Raw genomic sequence first — 24,211 nt, 5'->3', positions numbered from 1 at the left:
TGTCACTTTGAAGAGAGAGGGTTACACTCTGCTCTTTTCCATTTCAATGCATTTCAGCATAAGGCAAGTAAATATTACGGGGAGGTTGCAGGAATTACATGACAGGCAGCTCATGTCTTCAGGATTGTTAGGCACCCAAGATTCATTAGGGGCCTGTCGGCAGATTTAGCTCCCAACTTCTAAAGGCAAACCGTCTCTAGCCACCCGACAAAATGCAATAACTCTCAGAAATGCAGTGCCTGGAGTATCTTTAGGCTACAATGAAATGGAAATGATTAAGAATAAATAAAAGGTCAGTGCAGAGCAATGCAATTCCTGTGTATAATTTTGTGACGAGTAGGCTGGGGCTAGTATTTTTTAAAAAGGAAACCACTTCTGTAGTGTCCTCAGAGCTTTTTAAAGCCATGGCATAATGTCATATGAAAGCAGGGGTGCCAACGTGAATGAAATATTGGGGGGGGGGAGGTAGGTAAGCCCCACCCCGCAGAAATTGATGGCAAGACGTGGTACACAACACACCATTTGAATGGCAGTGCCCATTAACTGGGAGAGGGGCAGGCCACCTCAAATATTTTATTGGGGGGGAATGGAGCTTGGCCCTTAGAAGTTGGCTCCTATGTGTGAAAAGAATGTTAAGTTGGTTGGTAGCATGACTCAAGAAAAAGGAATGGCTAACTGATGTGTGTGTATGTGTTTGTTGTATTTTAAAAAAATGCTAGCCACTATTCTCCAAGTTTTATATTGTGTTGCCAGCAACCCTTGTTTCCTTGTAGAGAGAGAATTCATCCACCACCAGTAGGCAGAGTGAGGCAGCTGCGTCATGGAGCAGATTTGGATATCATGAAAGGGCAGCAAATAGCTAGCTATTTCACCTCTTATTCTATTTTTGTAACTGGGTGGGGAGAGGTGATTGTGAGATTTTTAGTCTCAGGTGCCCAATAACTTGACCTGCCTTGGGTACAACGCACCTGGGCTAGCGTGGGGCAAAATGTCCTGGGCTAGCAATATTTAGCAACATAATTCATTAGCCAAACTTCTTCACCTACATTGTCACGGCGCATTCCATCTATGTGCATTTGGTCTTTTAACCGTAATAAATAGGATGATTGGGCCTAGGAACTGGGAGAAGAAGGATCTCTGCTCAGTGATGACGTTCACTCGCTGACCTTGGACCAGTCACAGTCTCTCAGCCTTACCTACCTCACAAGCAGGACAAAATGAGAAGTATTCTCTTTTTTGACAAATGATTCACTAGTACTGTCTATTTTAGGGTGAATCTTTGTCTGATGTATGAAGAACTAGTTATAACTGCTTTTCTGTTAGGTTAGGGTTCTCTAAAAATGCAGTGTTACCATCCAGACTTGAGGGAGAGTGATATAAATCAAAACAGCAATATAATGATGGCAGAACCTATGGCCTTCCAGATGTTGGGCTCCAACTCCCATCAGCCCCAGCCAGCATGGTTAATAGTGAAGGATGATGGGATCTGTAGGCCAGCAACATCTGGGGAGCCAAAGGTTCCCCGTTCCAGATATACTCCTTGTTCATAGGCAGGGCTGGATTTAGGTTTGATGAGGCCCTAAGCTATTGAAGATAATGGGGCCCTTTATATAGCAGGTGGGGCCCATTACTTACATCATGGGATCCTACACAACACAAAACACTGTTGCTGTATGTAGGTTTTATTTTATTTGTTTTTTATCTTATATTTGGAAATGTACATCCAGTGGGTTTTTTTCCTTTAAATTTTTGTGGGGCCCCCAAGAGAGTGGGGCCCTAAGCTATAGCTTGTTTAGCTTATACATAAATCCGGCACTGTTCATAGGTTATTAGCAATGTACGATTTAGCTTGACTTAACTTGCAGATGGTTAGATAAGAATATTTGCTCAAAATTTCCAATTTGACATGCTTTTTAGATTAGTTTGGATGCAATTTGCATTGGGTTCTTTGTGACCACTGATTCTGCAGATGTGTGAAGTAGCACTGGTGTTTGCTCTAGCTGTAGACAGCTGTAGCGTGGGTGGAGGAGAAGTGCACACAGCTGGTGGTGTTTTGGAAGTTTTTTCACAGCAGCTGTTCACATGGCTGAACAAGCTAGTTGGTTTAAAACAGGAAAGTGGCGTTGCAGTTTCACAAGGTGATTTTCCTTGGTTGTAACTTCAAAAATACACCCGGATGCTTCATATTACTGTGATGGCTGTCTAATGTTGTATCAACAAGCTATGGAAATATAAATCACACTACAGTCATACTTCATGTTACGTTTGTTTCATGTTACGTTCTTTCAGGTTACGTCCCGCGGCGACCTGGAAGTACCGGAAAGGGTTACGTCCGGGTTTTGCCACTCGCACATGCACAGACGCACAAAACGACCTCAAGCGCATGCGCAGAAGCACCAAATCGCAACTCGTGCGTGCGCAGACACGCCACTGCGGGTTGCGCTCTTTTCATGTTGCGAACGGGCCTCCAGAAAGGATCCCGTTTGCAACCAGAGGTACCACTGTAATTTCAAACAAAGTGGGTTACTGTAGCAGGAATGTAGCCCAAACCAGACCTATGTGAAACAAGAGGGGCTTCTTTAGCACACTTAAAGGAAACCCAAGGTTTGCAGAAGTACCCAAAATATGTTTTTCGGGGCGGGGAAAACAATTTTTTTCCATCTCCTCCCCTCAGGCAAAAATAGAAGTCCAATGAGGACTTAGCATGCTCAGTGACTACAAGAAACAGAAAACTGGGAGAGTTGAATGGAAGGCGCATCCTGAAAGATGGTATGACTATGATACTAAACGGGATCATAACACACTGCAACAGTTTGTTGCAGTCCAACTTGCCCTCCTCTATTTCCTTATTTGTCTTCCTGTGTTAACACAAGTTATTGACAGACCTGTACCAATGTTCAGTGAACAAACAGAAGAGGAAGGAAATTGGGCCTACGCCATTGCTGATTGGATGTTCATTTCTGTTTCTCCATATGTCGTCCAAGGATTTGCTAATTTGTCATGTGTCAGAAACATTAATCTTGCTCGCTGATTCTTTAGTACGTTAACTGATGCTGCTTTCTATGCTAAGTTGCTCAGTGGTGGTACTTAAGATTCAGAGAGATAGGATCATATTTACCTGTAGTTTCACTTTAATTTTTCTGACATCCTGGGACTGGTAGGAATGCCAGTCATAGTTAAGTGTCCCCCTTTCTAGCAATCCTTAGGCATTTTTGCAGGTAGCCAGATGGAACATTCCAGAGTATTTCAGTGTCTCCGTCTTCATCAACTGTAGCAGTTACTGAAAATCTGAGAAGAGGTTGGTAACTTTAATAGACAGTAAATCAAGCAGTGACTGTAAATGACAGTCACCGTACAGGACAAACCATCAGCAGCCTACTACTGTGCTTGCTTTGACACAGGGGTGCTTCAGAAAATCAATCTTCGTGAACTGAATTCCTATGCAAACTGGGGCTGGATCGAGACACATCAAAGAAGCAAATCAGTTAAACATGTTGTAAACTTCATACAGGGAAATCCCGTTGGTGAAAGACGAGACTCCACAGCGCCTTCTGGTGTCACAGTGTTATAACGCATAGAAAGCGCTTTAACTTTATGAATGTAGCTGAGTCCTGACTGATCTTCACCTCCCATGTTAATGTGTGGATCCACCAGCATTTGCACATCCTGGATATTCCAGCATCGCTCTTGACACAATAAATATATCAAAATGCACTTTAAATGTGTCTTTTGAGATATGTATATTTTTAGGGGGATTTTTTAAAATTTAAATATGCACTTCATTGCAGATTGTCATTTTTCAGGGGAAAAAAAGATGTGGGAAGGGGACTGACATCCTCTTTGTTGTCCTTTCAGTGGCAGGTGAAGACTTTCTTACTCCAACAGACTTTTGGAATTAGGGTACGGAGGTCTCAATATATAAAGTTCCCACTGAGCCTTCCCATGGCTGGAATCAACACAGGTCTCTGGCTCCTTGTTTCCCCATCTTGCTGAACTCCCTGGTATATTCACTTTGGACTTTTTCTTGACTTTGCTCATGTTTTGAACCTAGACTGACACTCTGTGCTTGACCTTGGCTTGTTGAGACCTTAGCCCCTGAGGGCACTCTGTGGAGCATGACAGATGGTTTGAAGGCAGGAGGGAGAGCTAACAACCAAACTTGTTTTGTTTTTGTTTTTAAATTGTGAAAATCTCTGCGGTTGGTACAAATGATATTGACATATACAGCGTTGCATAGCTTTGGAACTCAGTGACTTCAGTAGCTTTCGGAAGCGATCAACACCTGTGACCTTTTCTACTGATACCTGCTGAGATTATATATGCACTCTAAAGAAAACAGTTGCAGTTTATAAGCTAATGTTTTTTCTTAAATATTTCAACAGTTCTGGCTCTGCTGCCACATAGTCCACAGAGACTGGAGCTTTTATACTGAACCTTGTATTATGCTTAGTACCTTGATTTCTGTTTTCAGAAAATAATGTTTCTCATATGATAGAAAATTGGCATTAGACAGTATTTTTCACTTCCTGTGAGTGGTTTTTGTAATGAAGGTTTCTGACAATGAAATCTAAAAGTGAACGCTCATACCAATAACAAACTTAGTTGGTCTCTAAGATGCTACTGGAAGGATTTTTTAAAAAAAATATTTTGTTTCAATAAAATTAATATACTGTACTAAAGGAGCTTTTTCCCTGTGATGCAATCCTCCACAGATAAAGAATGCACTGGAAGGACAAATCCGGCCAACATATTGGGCCTGTCGGGGGTTTTTGTTTCCCTCATTGCAACTGTCTCAACTTTCTAGCAGATAAGACTTTGGGATTGGCTCCCTAAACTAGGCAGAAAGGGTGGGTGAGAGCCCTCCCCTTACACAATCCAAAGAGTGGGGTACTCTGGTAAAGGGGTCCAGAAGGGGGGCTCTGTCCAAGCATCCAGACGGGGATAGACAGGCCACAGACTCCCACCCTCCTAATGGTGTCCTAAATGGCCACCCTGATTTGATGCACAGCATAGGGCGGTCCATAATCTGAGATCGACCCTAATGTAACTATCAACCAGCAGACCAGGTTGGTTGATTTGAGATACAACTCCAAGGCCTAGAACCAAGACCTCCTGATATCTGTAATCAATAAAGCTGTGGTTAATTTTAACCCAAGATTCTTGTCCTGTCATTACTATTTTGTGTATCGTCAACCTCAGTGCCCATGGTCTCATTGTTCCTGGGTCCACAATGCACACTTATGTGCCCTCATTGTTTGTATTTTGTGTTTGTATACTCTCTTAGTGCACTTATACTTGTTGTGGTTGTCAAGAAATTAATGAGATATCAAATCTCATTAGATTGTAGTAGTCATGATAGAAAATGCTGGAAGAGGTAATGTGTGTCCGAAGAGCTTGTGATGAACCTTGCCTCTCCAAAGTTTAAAAGAAGTCCTTTTATGATGCAAGGATCTGTCTAGATCAGGGGTAGTCAACCTTTTTATACCTACTGCCCACTAATGCATCTTTCTTGATGGTAAAATTTCTTTACCGCCCACCAGTGCTCGATGGAAGGAGGATTTAGCTTGTGCCGTAGAACCCCCTACCGCCCACCTAGAATCCTGAAAGGGACCAGGTTGACAACCCATGGTCTAGATAAATAAAGCATAAGGATATGAAATGCTGTCTTGTCCTGAATCAGCCAAATGCATCTTCTAGTGATGTCTCTCTGACTGGCAGAAATTCTCCAGGGTCTCAGTCTTTCACAGTTCTGTTCGCTGAGATCATTGTAAGAAAACCTGTCAGAGAGGTGAATCCAAACATACAAAGTGCTGTTTATTTGTGACCTTAGTTCCACCTTTTAAGAATCTCTTTACTTTTGGTCATAAAGGAACTGCAAGTTATTACATATAATGCACAGAAGATGTAAATTTGCAGGAATATACTGTTTTTGCCCATTTACTACCAAATCACCTAAACAGCAACCACAAAACTGAGATAAACCCAGAGTGAAGAGTCTCATATGTTTGTGGCATTTGGTTGTGAGAACAGTGGTTTCAGTTGACTGAATTGAGGCCTTCCTAGTAATTGGTTTAGTTACTGAGTTCTCATGGAATGTTTATGAACATTCTAACTTGAAAGTTTGGAGCAGTGCACAAGGCCTAAGGACAGAGGGCACTGTGCAATTTGGGCAGTGTGGAGTATTTCAGCAGGCGCATGCAGCCTTATCAATATGTTGGTCAACGGTCTCTTGGTACAAATATAGCTCCATGATAGTGCTCAAATTGAAAATTAAATTAAAAGATGCCTGTTTCTTGGGAGAAAAGCAATTACAAACCTAGACAGCATCTTAAAAAGCAGAGACATCACCTCACCAACAAAGGTCCGTATAGTTAAAGCTATGGTTTTCCTAGTAGTGATGTATGGAAGTGACAGCTGGACCATATAGAAGGCTGATCGCTGAAGAATTGATGCTTTTGAATTATGGTGCTGGAGGAGACTTTTGAGAGTCCCATGGACTGCAAGAAGATCAAACCTATCCATTTTTAAGGAAATCAGCCCTGAGTGCTCACTGGAAGGACCAATCATGAAGCTGAGGCTCCAATACTTTGGCCACCTCATGAGAAGAGAAGATTCGCTGGAAAAGACCCTGATGTTGGGAAAGATTGAGGGCACAAGGAGAAGGGGACGGCAGAGGATGAAATGGTTGGACAGTGTTCTCGAAGCTACCAATATGAGTTTGACCAAAGTGCGGGAGGCAGTGAAAGACAGGAGTGCCTGGCGTGCTCTGGTCCATGGGGTCATGAAGAGTCAGACATGACTAAACGACTAAACAACAACAACAAAAGTGCTCAAAAGAATGTGCGTGTAGGGTGAATGTGCATGCCGATGGTGGCCCCACCCTAATGTCTGTTCAGAAGTAAGCCCAACTGAATTTTATGGGGCTTGCTCCCACATAAGCGTGCATAGAATTGTAACCTAAATTAATGTCACCAGCTACTTATTAGCTGCTCCAGAAGCTATTCTAAGCCATTCATCCGTAATATTAATAAAGCCTCCCCTTTATTATACCACACTTCATATTATAGGACAAATTGCCTTTGCAATCTTAAGTAATGTGTTGTTTCTTTAACACCCAATTACAGCATCACACTTTTGTTTTAAAGCACGCATTGATGTTTTTCTTCTTCTTCCATAAATCATTCACACTTTACTGCAGTAATTCAACAAAGTCAACACATCCTAAACACCAGTGATGAAAGTGTTGTTTTCTTGAAACTTCTTGGGCTCACTGAGCACTGGCTTCAGTTTAGAACACTACATTAATAACTTAAGTCAGGTCCCTTAAATTACCACTAGGTAATTAAGTGAGAGACAGAATAGCATAATTAAAAAAAAATTGTTTTCATTTGAATTTTCTATTATTTCCCTACAGGGTAATTTATTCATCCTTGGTGTGGATTTCATTTTCAGTTTACAGCGCCAATAACAACACCATATATTCTTAATTATGCAGATAATAAATTTTGGAAAGGGAAATAGAGTCTCCTACTATTAGCAATCAAACAGCACAGTCCAAAATCCCCTTAAAAAGAAATGCTTATGTGTGAGTCAGTTTAGCACAAAGCTGTAGCCCACTTCAGAGGAGCAGTATCAGGGATGGTCTGCTGTTATTTATGGTGCGGCCTCAAAAATATTTTAGAATGGGGCATTGTGAATTACCACTTGTGCTCATTTTCCAGTGGAATTAGATATTACCCACTAGTCCTATGCGTGACTAGTTCTTCTTCATCTCTTCCATCATAACATAATAGTAATGAAATGCATGACGCTAAGTCATCATGCCAAGAATATACCAACCTTATACCTGATGAGCATGGGCTGTGAGCACAGGCTGCAAAATACAGAGAATTGTGACATTAGATATGTTAGATATGTTTAATTACTATAGATTACGGGGAAGAAGACGGTAATTGGAAGGGCCAGCATGGTGCTGTAGGTAAAATGCTGGACTAGAACTGAGAAGAGCTAGGTTCAAATCTCTACTCAGTTATAAAACTCACTGGGTAATCTTTGGAATAATTTCTTACTCCAACCCATTTCATACACTTGTTGTGAAGATGAAAGAAGGAATCAGGAGTACCATCCTGTGCCTCCTGGGAAGAATGGTGAGAGAAATAATTATGACTCTTCTACCTCGCTCTACCCAGTTGCAACTCAGCATCTGAAGAAGCAGCTTGTCACTGACAAAAGCTACTGCCTTTTTGTAACAAAAAGCTCATTAAAAGTTAGCCTCAGTGTGCCATCACACATATTCTTTTTTATCTAATAAGTAAAGTAGATATGGTTTGGCTGCCTCTAATGCAGCCCTATTCATGTATTCATCTGTACAAGGGTGGAAGTGTGAACAGTCTTTATATATCTCATGACACGTGATTGTAGGCTGCCGTATCTGACAGATGAATGGGATGAGCAGTGGAGAACAAGCAAGAGTTTCTCTCTTACTCTAGGCAAAGTGTGGCGCTCTAGCACAGAACACGATGCCCAGTTTTACGCGCCACACTTCAAGAACATGGATGTTAAGTCACAGCAACACTGTTAACAAGGGGTATCTGAAATAACTTGCTTAAAAAGGGGGAGAAAAACAATAATTGGCTTTAAATAACTGAAAGTGTTATATAAAAAGTAGGCAAACAAGAGAGGATAGGATTTATGTTGCAACAGCATATGTACTGTAAATGTTAAGGAACAAAATAGTTAAGAGTAGACAATGAAACAATTTTACTGGAAGCGTAGGAAAAGTCAATTGTAAATCTGCTGCTAATGAATCCAATGTAGGTGTCATAAGGGTACTACTGAGAATGTATTTCAGGGAAACATGTCTCTTTGTTTGCCCAAACAGACGCATTATATAACCCATGAGAGCAGCAAAATAAGCAGAACGTACAATGGTCATGAGACAAAATCAGGCCAAATCTTTATTGAAAGCAGCGGGCAGAATAAGGGTTGGCATGACATTGGGTTCATCATTCCATAAGCCCCATGTTGATGGAATGGGTCTGCTGGTTTTGGAGCACCCCAAACCCGTTCAATGGGAGTCAGCCAGTGTTGAACCTTGCTGTGGTGCAAGGCAAGCAAGCAAGCAAGCAAGGACTCACTGGGTGACCAGAGTGCAGATTCCCATCAGGCAGACACCCCAAGACGTGTTTGGGGGTGCTGTGGTCAATCTTCCCTTCAGGCCCTTTTTGGGACCCCCCCATACTATGTTTATCCTGCCCAATGCCGTTTCCACCCTCATGCAAACAACTTTCGTTTGCCTAACAAAGGAAGACCATAATTCCACTGAGGGAAAGGCAGAAAACCCCCCAACCATATACCAATCTGTTTTTTTTTTTTGGGGGGGGGGGATATTTCCCAGTCAGAGGGGCCTAGATAGTTCTACTTACCAAACCCAATTGTAATGCTAAAGAAGATCAGCTACCATTCCATATTCAGTGTCTGTGGTCTGGGGATGTGATAGTTTTAGTATATGCTGCCAGGGCTAAAATAACCAATGTGCTCAATAAACTGCAAAGTCTTTGATCCCTTAAGGATCCCTTAAGGATCAAAGATATGTGGAACTCAGAAAGTGATTCAGTACAATGCGTCCTTGTCCTTTAACTCAACTCTAAAGGTGCTTACTGCCTTTGGGATACATAACTGAATGACAAGGTGCCATGGTATGAGCTGCCTTGTCAATCCTAGGAGTCTGACATTTCCAAAGATGTTAAATTAAGTGAAATTATTTTATTGAGAGATGTTACAAGGGCTATATCTGCTTACTATTTCTTGCACGTTCAACTTGTTTGAAGTCTGGTATATTTCACCAACTAGGTTGTACTCCTTTAATTCTGATATTTCTGGAATCGTGCTTCCATGTGGAACATTTAGCAGGGCCCATGGCAAGTAGCCATGCTTCAATGTATAAGGTCTCAAATTCCATTCTTAGCGTCTCCAGGTGAAGAACTCCAGTTATCATCAAGCTAGGAAATATTTCTGCTGATCAGAACATGCAGTAATTAGTGGGCAAAATGGACCAAATGCCTGATTCAGTGTAAAGCAGCTTCTTACAGCTACTTGTGATGGTTACCTGTAATTATTGCATCGTTTGTTGTATTCCCTATTGTCTTTTTAAAAAAATATATTCTATTTTCAATTGTGATGTTTAGGAAGATGAGTTTTGGGACACAGATTCTTAATGGTATGAGTTTCGTTGGAATGACCTAGGAAAGGGATAGTGTGTGGAACGTGGAGTTGTGAGTCGGGGCCCCACCCCAAGATGAAATAAGACACATGGACACCAGCAATTAAGGTTAATGGGCTAAAAATGGCCACAACTTTATTGGTTACAGAATGTGAGTGGTATTGGCTTAGGCACTGGATCTGAACCGACTATACTTTGACTCCTGCCCGCCCTGCAGGGAGTCACCCAAGGGTTAACAACCTGTAAAGGGGGGGGGGCTTGTTGATGCAAACCAACTGGAAGCTTTCCCCTAGAGTCACCAGAGGGTCATGTCATGGCCCTAGCCACCACCTGGGCATCGGACAGGAACCACAACCACTGGATTCCTTTATACCCTTCAAGGAAAGGAGTAGGTGATGGCCAAACCCTCCCTCCAACACACAACACATTTTCCAATGCCTAACCGCCAAACTTTACAAAGTTGTGACGATTTGCTATGAAGTAGGCAAAAAACAAGTGGCTGGTGCATGACTCGGGACTGGGAACTCCTGTGACGCAGGGGGCATAACTGTGCCCCCTGCGAAGGGCGGGAAAGTGCCTCCCGCTTGCAACCCCTTCCCTTAGGGAAGAGGAGAGGATTTCTCAAAAGCAGTTTTGAACTTGCAGGAAATGTCATTGTTGTCATATATGGCTTTTAATATAAGTAACTATTGCATGAATCCAGTTGCAGATAGGTAGCCGTGTTGGTCTGCCATAGTCAAAATAAAAAAATTCCTTCTAGTAGCACCTTAAAGACCAACTAAGTTAGTTCTTGGTATGAGCTTTCGTGTGCATGCACATTTCTTCAGAGCTTCTGAAGAAGTGAAACCTGGTGGGATAAGTCCCACGATTGGAATGTAATAATGGGGGGATACAATCTATTTCAGAGAAACAGACCAGACAAGAAAGGAGGAGGAGTGGCGTTATATGTCAGGGATGTGTATACCTGTGAAGAGATCCAAGATTTAGAACCTCAAAGCCAATGTGAGAGCATTTGGGTCAAAATTAAGGGAGAGAAGAATAACAGAGACCTCATTGTGGGAGTTTACTATAGATCCCCAAGCCAAACGGAGGACATAGATGATGCCTTCCTGGAACAGATGGCCAAGCATGCAAAAGGAAGGGAGATAGTAGTAATGGGGGACTTCAATTACCCGGATATTTGTTGGACGTCAAACTCAGCCAAGAGCATAAGGTCAAACAGATTCCTCACTGGCCTTGCAGACAACTTCATTGTCCAGAAAGTGGGAGAAGCAACAAGAGGAACAGCCATTTTAGATCTGGTCCTAACCAATGTTGATGACCTGGTTAGTGGGGTAGAAGTGGAAGGATCATTAGGCGCGAGTGATCATGCTCTTCTGAAGTTTACTATACAGCGGAAAGGAGCAGCCAAGCATACTAGGACTCAATTTCTTGACTTTAAGAAAGCCGACTTCATAAAACTTAGGGAAGTGCTGGGTGAGATCCCATGGACAGCAATACTAAAAGGAAAGGGAGTTCATGATGGCTGGGAGTTTGTTAAGAGGGAGATAGTAAAAGCACAACGTCAGGCAATACCAATGAGACGGAAACATGGAAGGTGCCTAAAGAAGCCAGGGTGGCTATCTAAAGAACTTTTAACTGAATTAAGATTAAAAAAGGATGTGTACAAAAAATGGAAAAGGGGGGAAACCACCAAAGAGGAATTCAAACAAATAGCCAGCACGTGTAGACACAAAGTCAGAAAAGCTAAAGCACAGAATGAACTCAGGCTTGCTAGAGAGGTTAAAAGCAACAAAAAAGGCTTTTATGGGTATGTTCGTAGCAAAAGGAAGAACAAAGAAACAGTGGGGTCACTCAGAGGAGAAGATGGTGAAATGCAAACAGGGGACACAGAAAGGGCTGAACTCCTCAATGCCTTCTTTGCCTCAGTCTTCTCCGATAAAGAAAACAATGCCCGACCTGAAGAATTTGGAGCAAATGATTCAGCAAAGGAAACACAGCCCAGAATAACTAAGGAGACAGTACAAGAATATTTGGCTAGTTTAGATGTATTCAAGTCTCCAGGGCCAGATGAACTGCATCCAAGAGTATTAAAAGAACTGGCAGATGTGATCTCAGAACCACTGGCAGTCATCTTCGAGAAATCCTGGAGAACAGGCGAAGTCCCGGCAGACTGGAGGAGGGCAAATGTTGTCCCTATTTTCAAAAAGGGGAAAAGAGAGGACCCAAATAATTACCGCCCAGTCAGTCTGACATCAATAGCAGGGAAGATTCTGGAGCAGATCATTAAGCAAACAGTCTGTGAGCACCTAGAAAGGAATGCTGTGATCACCGATAGTCAGCATGGATTTCTGAAAAATAAGTCATGTCAGACTAACCTGATCTCATTTTTTGACAGAATTACAAGCCTGGTAGATGAAGGGAACTCAGTGGATATAGCCTATCTTGATTTCAGCAAGGCATTTGACAAGTTGCCCCATGATATTCTTGTAGAGAAGCTGGTAAAATGCGGTCTTGACTCTGCTACCACTCAGTGGATTTGTAACTGGCTGACTGACCGAAGCCAAAGGGTGCTCATCAATGGTTCCTCTTCATCCTGGAGAAGAGTGACTAGTGGGGTGCCACAGGGTTCTGTCTTGGGCCCGGTCTTATTTAACATCTTTATCAACGACTTGGATGATGGACTCAAGGGCATCCTGATCAAATTTGCAGATGACACCAAACTGGGAGGGGTGGCTAACACCCCAGAGGACAGGATCACACTTCAAAACGACCTTGACAGATTAGAGAACTGGGCAAAAACAAACAAAATGAATTTTAACAGGGAGAAATGTAAAGTATTGCACTTGGGCAAAAAAAATGAGAGGCACAAATACAAGATGGGTGACACCTGGCTTGAGAGCAGTACATGTGAAAAGGATCTAGGAGTCTTGGTTGACCACAAACTTGACATGAGCCAACAGTGTGACGCGGCAGCTAAAAAAGCCAATGCAATCCTGGGCTGCATCAATAGGAGTATAGCATCTAGATCAAGGGAAGTAATAGTGCCACTGTATTCTGCTCTGGTCAGACCACACCTGGAGTACTGTGTCCAGTTCTGGGCACCACAATTCAAGAAGGACACTGACAAACTGGAACGTGTCCAGAGGAGGGCAACCAAAATGGTCAAAGGCCTGGAAACGATGCCTTATGAGGAACGGCTAAGGGAGCTGGGCATGTTTAGCCTGGAGAAGAGGAGGTTAAGGGGTGATATGATAGCCATGTTCAAATATATAAAAGGATGTCACATAGAGGAGGGAGAAAGGTTGTTTTCTGCTGCTCCAGAGAAGCGGACACGGAGCAATGGATCCAAACTACAAGAAAGAAGATTCCACCTAAACATTAGGAAGAACTTCCTGACAGTAAGAGCTGTTCGACAGTGGAATTTGCTGCCAAGGAGTGTGGTGGAGTCTCCTACTTTGGAGGTCTTTAAGCAGAGGCTTGACAACCATATGTCAGGAGTGCTCTGATGGTGTTTCCTGCTTGGCAGGGGGTTGGACTCGATGGCCCTTGTGGTCTCTTCCAACTCTATGATTCTATGATTCTATGATTCTATGATTCTAAGTGTGCATGCACACGAAAGCTCATACCAAGAACTAACTTTATTGCATAAATGATGGTGTCCATATTGACTTGGAAGTAAGGCCGAAGAGATTTCTGTTCTGTTAGCACTTTTAAGTGAAATTACCTAATTTGTATCTCCTGGAATAATAACACACATTAGAGTGTAATCCACAACACCCACTTGAAGCCTTCTTCCAGTTTTTGTAAGGAACCATTGGGCAATGACCACGAGTCAGTGGTTGAGCAGCTGGTTTGCAGGCAAAAGGTCCAAAATTCAATCCCTGGCATCTCCCGGTAGTTCTGGGAGAGAATGCTGTTTGAAATCCTAGAGAGCTGCTGCCAGTCAATTTTCACAATCCTGAGCTAGATGGACCAATGACCAACTCAGTGCAAGACAACTACCTATGGTTCTTATGTTCATATGAGTACTAGAGTATGGTTTTCCATGTAGCTGTGAATCTATGGATGGTAGTGTCCTCCAACCTGCTAGATGATTAATTGATCAAGAGATAACATCTGGCAAGCTAGATGCTCCCAATTAATCAGGCAGCACATTTTTAAAAACACTGTTATTATCAGAAGTACTTAAAAATGTAGCCAGTGGGCGGCATATCAAAAGAGGCCTTCTTTCCCATCTCACATGTGGGATGGCATTTTCTAAGAAGAAGAAGAGTTTGGATTTGATATCCCGCCTTTCACTCCCTTTAAGGAGTCTCAAAGCGGCTCACATTCTCCTTTCCCTTCCTCCCCCACAACAAACACTCTGTGAGGTGAGTGAGGCTGAGAGACTTCACAGAAGTGTGACTGGCCCAAGGTCACCCAGCAGCTGCATGTGGAGGAGCAGAGACGCGAACCCGGTTCCCCAGATTACAAGACTACCGCTCTTAACCACTACACCACACTTAAGATTGCATTAATGGCATCATATATGAGGAACCTCTTCAAACAAAGAGTGGGTGCTTTTTTTTCTCCTTCTGAACAATTATTTTACCCATATGCAAGTTTAATCTATTCATGAATTGAGTAAAACTCATACAATTAATCAGCTAACAGCACAGTTTCATTTATTCATTTATTTAAAGTATTTCTATGTCCCCCTTCATTCTGTTTGGATTTCAAGGCAGTGCCCAGCAGAGTATATAATCTAATTTATAAACAACAACAACAATGTGTTGTGTAATCCTATAGAAGTCTCTTCTGAAGAAAATCCTAGTGAGTTCAGTGGGTCAGACTCCCAGTAAGTGTGCATCAGATTGCAGCATAATCAAAGTTGCCAGATGCAGAAGAGGACTGGGTTTCTGAATCTTTAATAGTTTTGTAGAAGAAGAGGATTGAGCAGGTGTGGTACCTGCTGAAATGCCCTCTTCTACAAAACTATTGTAGGTGTGTACATGCTGTCATCTTCTGCATCTGGTGACCCTAAACCCAATAGGACTGGAGCCTGAAGTTGGATTGTTTTTTTGAACTCATAATAGCCTTCATTGATTTGGACTGGTGCTTATTTATCCTTCCTGCCCTTCCAGCCCCAGATATGAGATTGAGATGGCTGCTTTTCATTGTCAAGACTTTTTTTCCTGACGGCTTGCTTATTTGTTTCAAGGATTTATATATTGCTTTTCACTTAGCGTGACAAAGTGATGAACAGCGTAATTTACCAATATCCTAAAGCTGCAGCAAAACAGACAAAATACAAAAGCACATAATAGAAATTATAGAAAATAAGTGACCCAGTGCAGAAATGCTTGAGCAAATGAGAATGCTTTTCATTTCTGGCAGAAACACATCACTGATGGCCCCCTGTTAGATCTCCGACCTGCTTAGACCTACAGATAACTGTACTTCTTTTTAGGAGTGTTGATAGTTTGGTAACTGATTGCAATGAAAAGAACTGCAAGGTACAGAGGAGTTAATCATACTGAGATCCTACCTCTTCCTTTTTTACACAGTTATGATGACTGCTGCATGACATCTGAAGTGGTATCTTCACAGTGTTTCCCTGAACTGTTGAATACCAAGATACTTAAGGTCTTTCTAATCTTGCTGAAACTTCCATGAAACCACCCACACTACTTGTTTGATCATAGCTAACTTATACTTTAGTATTTACTGGAACTTATTTTTGCTTTTGCTCCTAGTTTAATCTCAGTGCCTTCTTCAAAATCATGTAACTCCATGTCACTATGGAGGGGATTAAACACACACACCCTTTTCTAAAGGACAACCTCTGTCTTTAAAAATACATCCATTTACTACCAAAATTTACCGCTCTACATAATCCTATCACCTAGCAGCTGAACATTACTACTTTTGGATTCCGAAGAACCAGATTTGATGCATTTGGTGGTTGCTTTAGTAACTGAACTTCTCTGTAAATCTCATTAAAGATTTACATGCCAAAGTATTATGCAAAAGTTACATAATAACAAGTGAATGAATTGCTAAGATTGTCACTTACTTCTTTAAGAATAAAATGTAATCCAGCATTGCACTTCCTTCTCAGGTCCTACATAAGAACAGGTACATATGAAAGTGTTTATTAACAGTTACTGCTTACATCAACATATAAATTATATGCAAGTTGCTTACGTTTCAGCTAAACTTTTTGTAGCATCTTCAGAGCAAATCAAAATAATGCTTTATGGTGCTATTTCTTCAGAAAAAGAGGTGCCAAAACTCACCATGAAAGCCTTCCTTGTTCTCTTACAATGGCAATGGCACCCACCTGAGAGGTGCCAGAACTGAGTTCTGGTGAGTTCTGCCTGAAAAAGAGCTCTGATACTTTATTTATCTGTGGACATCTTCCCAACTTAACGTTAGGATGTGTCATCACAAAACTCTACAGCTAGTCAGCTTTTATAGGGCTGGGTAGGATTTTTTAGGTAGCCTCTGACTGATTCTCCTTTTCACCTACTTCACACTGTGTAGGGCATTGATTTTTGTCTGTTCAGAATTCTGTGTGGACAGGGAAGGGAAAACTTAATGTCACTACCATCCTGAGTCATTACTGGGTATGGGGACGCTCTTGAGCCTCACAGCCTGATGCTTATAGGTACCTAAGGTTGCTCTTAGGGCCTGGAATGCGCACCTTGATTCACATACGCAAGGCTCACTCAGCAAGGAGGGAGAATCGTTTCCCAGTCCTTGGCTTTATAGAGCCAATAAAGTAGTGGCCAGATTGATTATTTAATTTCTATACCACTTAATACAGTATGTATTGTGGTATATTGTGTTTTTATCATGCGGTTGGGAGCCCAGAGTGGCTGGGGAAACACAGCCAGATGGGAGGGGTATAAAGGATAAATTATTATTATTATTATTCAGTAAAAAAAATCTCTAAGCGGTGTATAAAAAACTGAAGCGACAACAGAGAAACTGACACAAACTATTACACAAAATAAGAATAGTTCCCTCATGTACCTGGATTTGCATCTCCCTGCCTGATGGTGTGTTGAGTCTTCTTTCTGCTTAGTGCTGTGTGAAAATGTGTTCCAGCAACAATGATGTAAAGGGACCAGCATATCATGTGATTTTTACATGCTACCTTATTCCAGGTTAGACTATTCATCCATCTAGTCTAGGATTAGAGGCATCACCTGCTATCCAATCCTTTTAAATGGAAATTGCTAGGAATTGAAGCTGGAACTCTGCATGCTGTGTCTCTACCTCTCAACTTTTCCAGCCGTGATTAACAAATTGCAGCCATGTAATCAGCTTCTCTATGATGTAGCTTTATTTATTAGTGGGTTCATGGAATATCAATATTTGTGCTTAGCGGGAAAAATCCTCTTAACTGCTCAAGGGCAGAGTCATGTTTGCAGATCATTATAAGCAGCCAAAAGTGCAAATGCGAACTTAAAATGCCAGTATCTTTAAGGAGCGTATTCATACTTTATTTATGGCTTGATGTGCTTTGACAACAACGAGTGCATGATTCTGTTTCCAAGCTTGCATAAGTTTACATAAACCCTTTCTGGATGAACAGTATATGGTAATGAAAGCCCTGTAATTCTATTCATTATCACAGAGCACATCCAAATGATACCTTCTTGTGTGTTGGGTTTTGAAGTTTTATTGAGGCTTCCAGGGAACAAAATATATTTCTACCAAGACTATGTGTCACAAGCAAAATTTTGGATAGGCAGAAGAGGTGGCAATGACCCTTATATTTCAGCCCACATATTTTTGGTATGTTTCAGGTTGCAAGGAGATTTTTAAAATAGCAGCAAAAGAAGAAAGCACTGTTATTTCTGAAACTGGAAACATATTTAAGAACAAGCTTTTGATCCTTCCTGTAAATTCCCCTGTCCCACTAGTGAAATCACTATCTGGGTAGACGTTAGCCAAATTGCAGCTGATTTGGGGTGCCATGAAAAGGGCAGGAATAGTGTTGCTATTTTTTACTGTCTGGGGAGAGGTGCTTGTGGAATTCTCTGCTTCAGGTAGCAACCTAACTTTGCTGGTACTAAACTCCACGCCTTGGAGGGGTGGGGTGCAATTTGCTACTCTATTCCAGGCAGTAAGATATGTTGGCCCAGCCCTGTACTCTTCTCTCTGCCCCTCCCCAGCCACATACAAACTGCCACCGACAGAGACACTGAAACCTGAAATGGCACTCCCAGTATGTGTGCTCAGGATGATTTCTCTCTCATTGGCAATGCATAGGAATCTGAGACGTATAAAGCAAGGAAAGCCTATAAATCGGTGCTAAAATACCCCGCATTATTTTAAAAATAGAAAACGCTAAATCTGCTTTTAGAATGGATTATGCAAATCAAATGCATTTGCATATCATTGTTCAGCTTGCTTGCTCTGTTCTGGTTGCTTCGGCAGTGTTTTTTGAAAATATATTTTTGTTCCACGTATTTTATTTTTATTTTTGCTTTCTCATGAACTGGATTAAAACCAAAAGTTGGAACTTCCTTCCCTTAGAAAAGAAAGAAGTGGTTTAGTCTAGAATTCTTCCCTAATGTGGTACGATCTCCCAATTGTTCAATAAACTAGTCAGTTTGGGATCACCTCACCCCATATATGCCCACTTGACTAAATTTATCAATGGAACTCTTAGAAGTGTCACATAATGTCCATTCTGCTCTTGCTAAGAACTCAATCTTTTAGTGGTATCACTTATTCTCTGGAACTCTTCTTATTGATACTAGGTACTATTTTTGACAGCTATTGAAAGCAAGCCTATCCAGACATGTAATTTTATTGTGTTTATTTGTTTTTAAAACTGTTGATTTTATCTATATTTTGACAATTTTAGGGAGTCTAGTTTCTGGGGTCTGTTTTTAGCCTATTTGAATGACCACTATGTATTATTGTGTAAAGCACATTCATATTTTTTTGTTAAGCATTATATGAATTATACTAAATAAATAAATGAAACTTAATACATAAAATCAGGGTCAGACACAAAACTGCAGTGGGGGCAATTCTCTCTCCCTTACACATTTGCTGGACATTCTGTCTTCTTAGAAAATAACCTGTCTCTGTTTTCTCAAGGGAAGACATTAATTTCTAATAAATTATTTGAGAATTTCTGCTTCAACCCTATGTTAAATATAAAGTGAAATGCCCCTCTGCATTTCATTCATAAATAGGGTAGAAAATATCATACACTCCTTTGCATCCGAAGTTTATTATTGTTTAATATTACTTTAATATTGCTTAAAGAAGCAATGGCCATGATAAATTTTCTTTTTCAGACTGTTGGAGAATTCTACTTCTGTTCTCCCTGAGAATATTCTGAACCCATCTCCCTCTCTTAGCACCTTCAAATAAGGCGGAGAATTTGGGGAAGCCATTTTCTCTCAGCCCTACTTTGATCTGTCTCTAGCCCTGACAGGAACATGGATTTCCCTTGTAAGGCAAAGAGCAGTACAACATATAAAATGAACCTCCAGCTTTGCTGATAAAAAGACTATCATGTTTTCTTGATTTTGGTGTTCTATGTTCCAAGTATTTTCTGAGAATTTTTCCCCCTGAAGAAACAATACTGTATATTTGTCTTCAGGGTTCTTTGGCTGGTGTGCGGGGGTTGTAAGATTTACCTCAGAACAGAGATATCCCTACAATTATTTGTCTTGTGTCCTCGATTCTGAAGACAGTAATGTTCAAAATGGGTAGTGTTGTGGAGGGGGTGGGGCGTGTTCAGAAGCTTTAACTAGCTTTAAACTGAGTGGTTTTGTAGACCCACATCTTGTATTCCCCAGTGGAAAATATGAAACAAACACTTGTGAGAAAGGTCACTGAGAGTGGAGTCCTTCAGCTTCCTGACAAAAACATGGAGTCCACTTGTCTCTGAAAAACAGAGAATTCCATCCAAGATCCCAAGGCACAGCCCATGTAAATAATTCAACATACCTCTTCATAAGTAATTCAAGTTTCATTCTGAAGAAGTGATATCTGAACTAAATGTATCCCAAAGGCTTTTACAAAGTTAACTAATGCAGTCAGAGTTAAATAATAAATAACAACAGATAATTTTTCAGATGGGATTTAAAAATAGATCATGAGTTGCCGAAGGCACCAAAGAGGGGAAATAAGAAATATTTTGGGTATGGCAATTTGGTAATAGACAACAGTGTGCATGCCAAACTGAGAAGGTTATGAAATGGTTGTTCTGAACTAGTTTGCAGGAACCAAGCCTATTGGCCTTAGACCATTGGTAAATTGTAGGAAGAGGGAACCTGTTGCGCTTCAGAAGTTCATTGACTACATCTCCCATTATTTCCTTGATCAGTGGAACTGGCACTATTACAAGTGCCTTATAATATCCATTCTGCTTTTCTAAGACCTTTGTCATTTAATAAGGCCTCCCCTATACTGTACTTTGGAACTCCTTGCCTATCAAGCAGACACCTTCTCTGAATTGTTTTCCGTGCCTGCTAAAAACATGGTTTTGTAAAGCCTACTCAAATGCTTAGAAAATTTAAACTTCTTAGTATTTTAACCTCGTGTATGTTTTAATATATTTTAAATTCCCCCCCCAATTTTATGGTTTTATCTTTTTGAAAGCCACTTCAAGAGTTGGTTGTTGTTGCTTTTTACAATCAAGCAGTGCATACGTTTTATGTAATAAAATAAAATGAATAAATTCCTGTCCTTTCGTCATGCTGGCTGTGGCTGATGGGTGCTGGAATCCAACAAAACTGGGAAGTTAACAGCTCTGAGGGATAAAATCAAATGAACAATGGAACATAAACAGTGTACAAATTTTATGAAATAAATAAACAAAATGAAATGAAACCTACAGCTGTGTTCCCAGCAGGCCTTAGGGTATAATTTTTATTAATTCAATCACCCAGCATTCATCATCAGGCTACAACAATTTAAATATTCAATATTTAAAACAATTAAAACAAATCATACCCTCAGGAATAGAGTGGATCCCAAAAAACACATATTTCGGGTATCAAGACTAAGATAAAGAGGTGCATTTTCAGCATACTGATGATTTGGATTTTTCAGCATCAAAGGTTCCCTCTGATTCATAGGTGGAATTATCTGTTAGTAAAATTTTCTATGATACATATTTTTGCGCTTTCTATCTCACAGTTGAATGCGTGAACCGCTGTTGAAAATATTGTGCTCAAGAGAATGTGAGGTGATTTGAAGCTCTGTCTTAATCCACGCAATATGCTAACAAGTTTGCTATTCCACCATATTTTAATATTTTTAAGGGAGACGATGGATGTATCACAGAGAGAAGGCTCGTACATTCCACTGGCAGTGGGACAAGGAAGTAGGAACTGAGTTGTGAACACTCCATGAAAAAGAGTGCAATTGTTTCCTTGTGTTAAGGGCTAATGATTACTTATTTTGACTGCAGCACTGTGTGAGGAAAAGGGCAATCTCTTTGGCAATCAGGTCTCAAACTCTTGGGGTTTTATGGCTTAATAGAAGCATTTTGAGAAACCTATTAGCATCCAGTGTCACTAGCGTAATGTGTTCCACTTTCTAACTGGAAAACTCTACTTAGCAACTAGGTCACAGCATTCTGCCCTAACCTGCGTTTTTGGAATGGACTTAAGATATAATACCTCCAGCAGAGCTCCATATACAAATAAAGGTTAAAGGAAATAGTTTTCATAATGTTAGTAAAAGAAAGGGAGCAGCACATTCATCTTCCTAGATGTGAATGGAGAAGACCAAAGGATAGCTCATTTGATAAGAGCATGAGACTCTTAATTTCCAAGTCATGGGTTTGAGCACCACATTGGGCAAAATTAGGGTTTGGACTAGATGATTCTTGTTTGTCCCTTCCAAGTCTACAGTTCTATGACTTGGAATATGAATTTCACAAGCAAATGGCAAGCTAATAATATGACATCTTGATCCTAAATCCATCAACTTGGACATAATGTAAATTCCATAATCAAGGAGCTATCATGGAAAAGTCTACTTGATTTCAAGACCCATAGGGGACTGACATGCCAAAGATGTGTTTTACTATACAGTGGTACCTCGGGTTAAGTACTTAATTCGTTCTGGAGGTCTGTTCTTAACCTGAATCTGTTCTTAACCTGAAGCATCACTTTAGCTAATGGGGCCTCCTGCTACCACCTTGCCGCAGGAGCCCAATTTCTGTTCTTATCCTGTAGCAAAGTTCTTAACCTGAAGCACTATTTCTGGGTTAGCGGAGTGTGTAACCTGAAGCATATGTAACCTGAGGTACCACTGTAGTTAGATAAATATCTGGCAGAGTTGGAGAAGAATATTTAACTGATCTATTAAGGTGAGGAAGAATTTGTTTCATTCAATAAGGTATGTGTGGTGATAATGAATTTACTCTTTTTTTCTTATTCATTTTTTTTGCAGGATTTATTTATACATGTGGTGGAACATTAAAAGGACTTAATGGTACTATAGAAAGCCCCGGCTTCCCATATGGATATCCAAATGGCGCAAATTGTACGTGGGTAATAATTGCAGAAGAAAGAAACAGAATACAGATAGTATTTCAGTCTTTTGCTCTAGAAGAAGAATACGATTATTTATCATTATATGATGGGCATCCACATCCTACAAACTTCAGGACAAGGTAAATATTGTTGACATCCTATCAAAATATGGCTTGCTACAAATGAATACATTTTCTCGAAATGTCTTTCCTGGCAATATTGGAACTGAAGTTGTTACATTTTTTCAGCTATATTGCTCATCCTCTTTTCAATAGCAGATGTTAAAGTCAAATTACAGAAAGAGGTTCACCAAAAGAAAACATTGCCCATTCATTTTCAGATGACAGTTGACAATTCCTTTGACACAAATGTATTAGCTTTTGTACAAACCATAAGTTTAGGTAATGAGAAAGCTTATAACTCTTCGTATTGTGTTTTTCTGAAAGCAGTTGTTATTTGCGTTACATTGTAGATCTTGTTGAAGCATGTGGTAACTCCGTGGCACATGAGCATAAGGTCTGCAGAAGGTTCCAGGATCAATTTGTGAGCACCACTAGTTTTCATTTTAATTATCTCATATAGAAAGGCTGGTAAACACTTCTGCCTGAAGCATCGACAGTATTCCCAATAGACATTATTGCATATGCACTAATTGTCCTTTTCCCTAGGGACATTCTTTATTCTCCAGCTGCCCATATCTTTACATTAGAGTGATGAATCTTAGATTGTGTACATATATGCAAAGAGTTTGAAGGGGTCTCAAAGCAATATATTTTGCCTGAGGCAAATGCAGAAAATTCACTGCATCCCTGATAGGTGGAGAATCCATCCCCTCCTTAGAAGGTTTGTTCCTCTGCTGATCAGCTCATTCCATCAGAAAGCAAGAGATAACTAATCTTCAAGATTTTGTCTCTCTTTCACATGACCCTGCCATGTTCTTCTCTCTCTTGACCTGAAGATGGTTTGTTAGCCTATCATATAGTGACTGCCAGATACAATCAGCCTAAATGTCTGACTGGCCAACAGAATCAGAACTGAAAACCATGTGGAGTGTATGTAGGCATGGGGGAGAAATCCATATAGTTTCATTTTAATGAAAACTTCTCAAATTTGCACTTCCCAAACAACTGAAACACAACTCTTCTTGGAAAGTCACACTACTCTGTACATTGAGACAAAGTTCCCCAACCAAAGAGTGCATACACACAAAAAGTGCACATTAGTGAAAATACAAAATCCATGCTATTTGGGGGTGGGGGGAGATTGCTTGTAGAAATCATTATACTAGATAAAGAAAATGTACACAAAGATACATACAGTGGGAGAAATTTGCACGTAGATGCACATTAATTTTACTGCAGACTTTTAAAATATTGCAAAGGGGTGAGCTGAAGTTAAGGTTGTGAAATTGAGAAATGGAGAAAAAGTGAAATTGACATATGCATCCATCACTGGGTGTATGGGAGGAAAAACTAGGGTGGCC

General features: G+C 40.7%; 1 protein-coding gene across 5 annotated transcripts in view; it reads left to right on the top strand.

Moving 5' to 3' along the window:
* CSMD3 (CUB and Sushi multiple domains 3) overlaps positions 1 to 24,211 on the top strand; it is a 607,508-nt gene that overhangs the window by 84,497 nt on the left and 498,800 nt on the right. For all 5 annotated transcript variants that reach the window (XM_081204227.1, XM_081204230.1, XM_081204229.1 and 2 more), the window contains exon 2: positions 22,646 to 22,868. In XM_081204227.1, the coding sequence (XP_081060353.1) occupies positions 22,646 to 22,868 (223 nt within the window). The remainder of the gene's footprint in view (positions 1 to 22,645; positions 22,869 to 24,211) is intronic.

The sequence above is a fragment of the Podarcis bocagei genome, assembly GCF_964188305.1.
Source record: "Podarcis bocagei genome assembly, chromosome: 8".
NCBI lineage: Eukaryota > Metazoa > Chordata > Lepidosauria > Squamata > Lacertidae > Podarcis > Podarcis bocagei.
The sequence above is the reverse complement of the archived record's forward strand: the minus strand, read 5'-3'. Positions and strand labels throughout refer to the sequence as shown.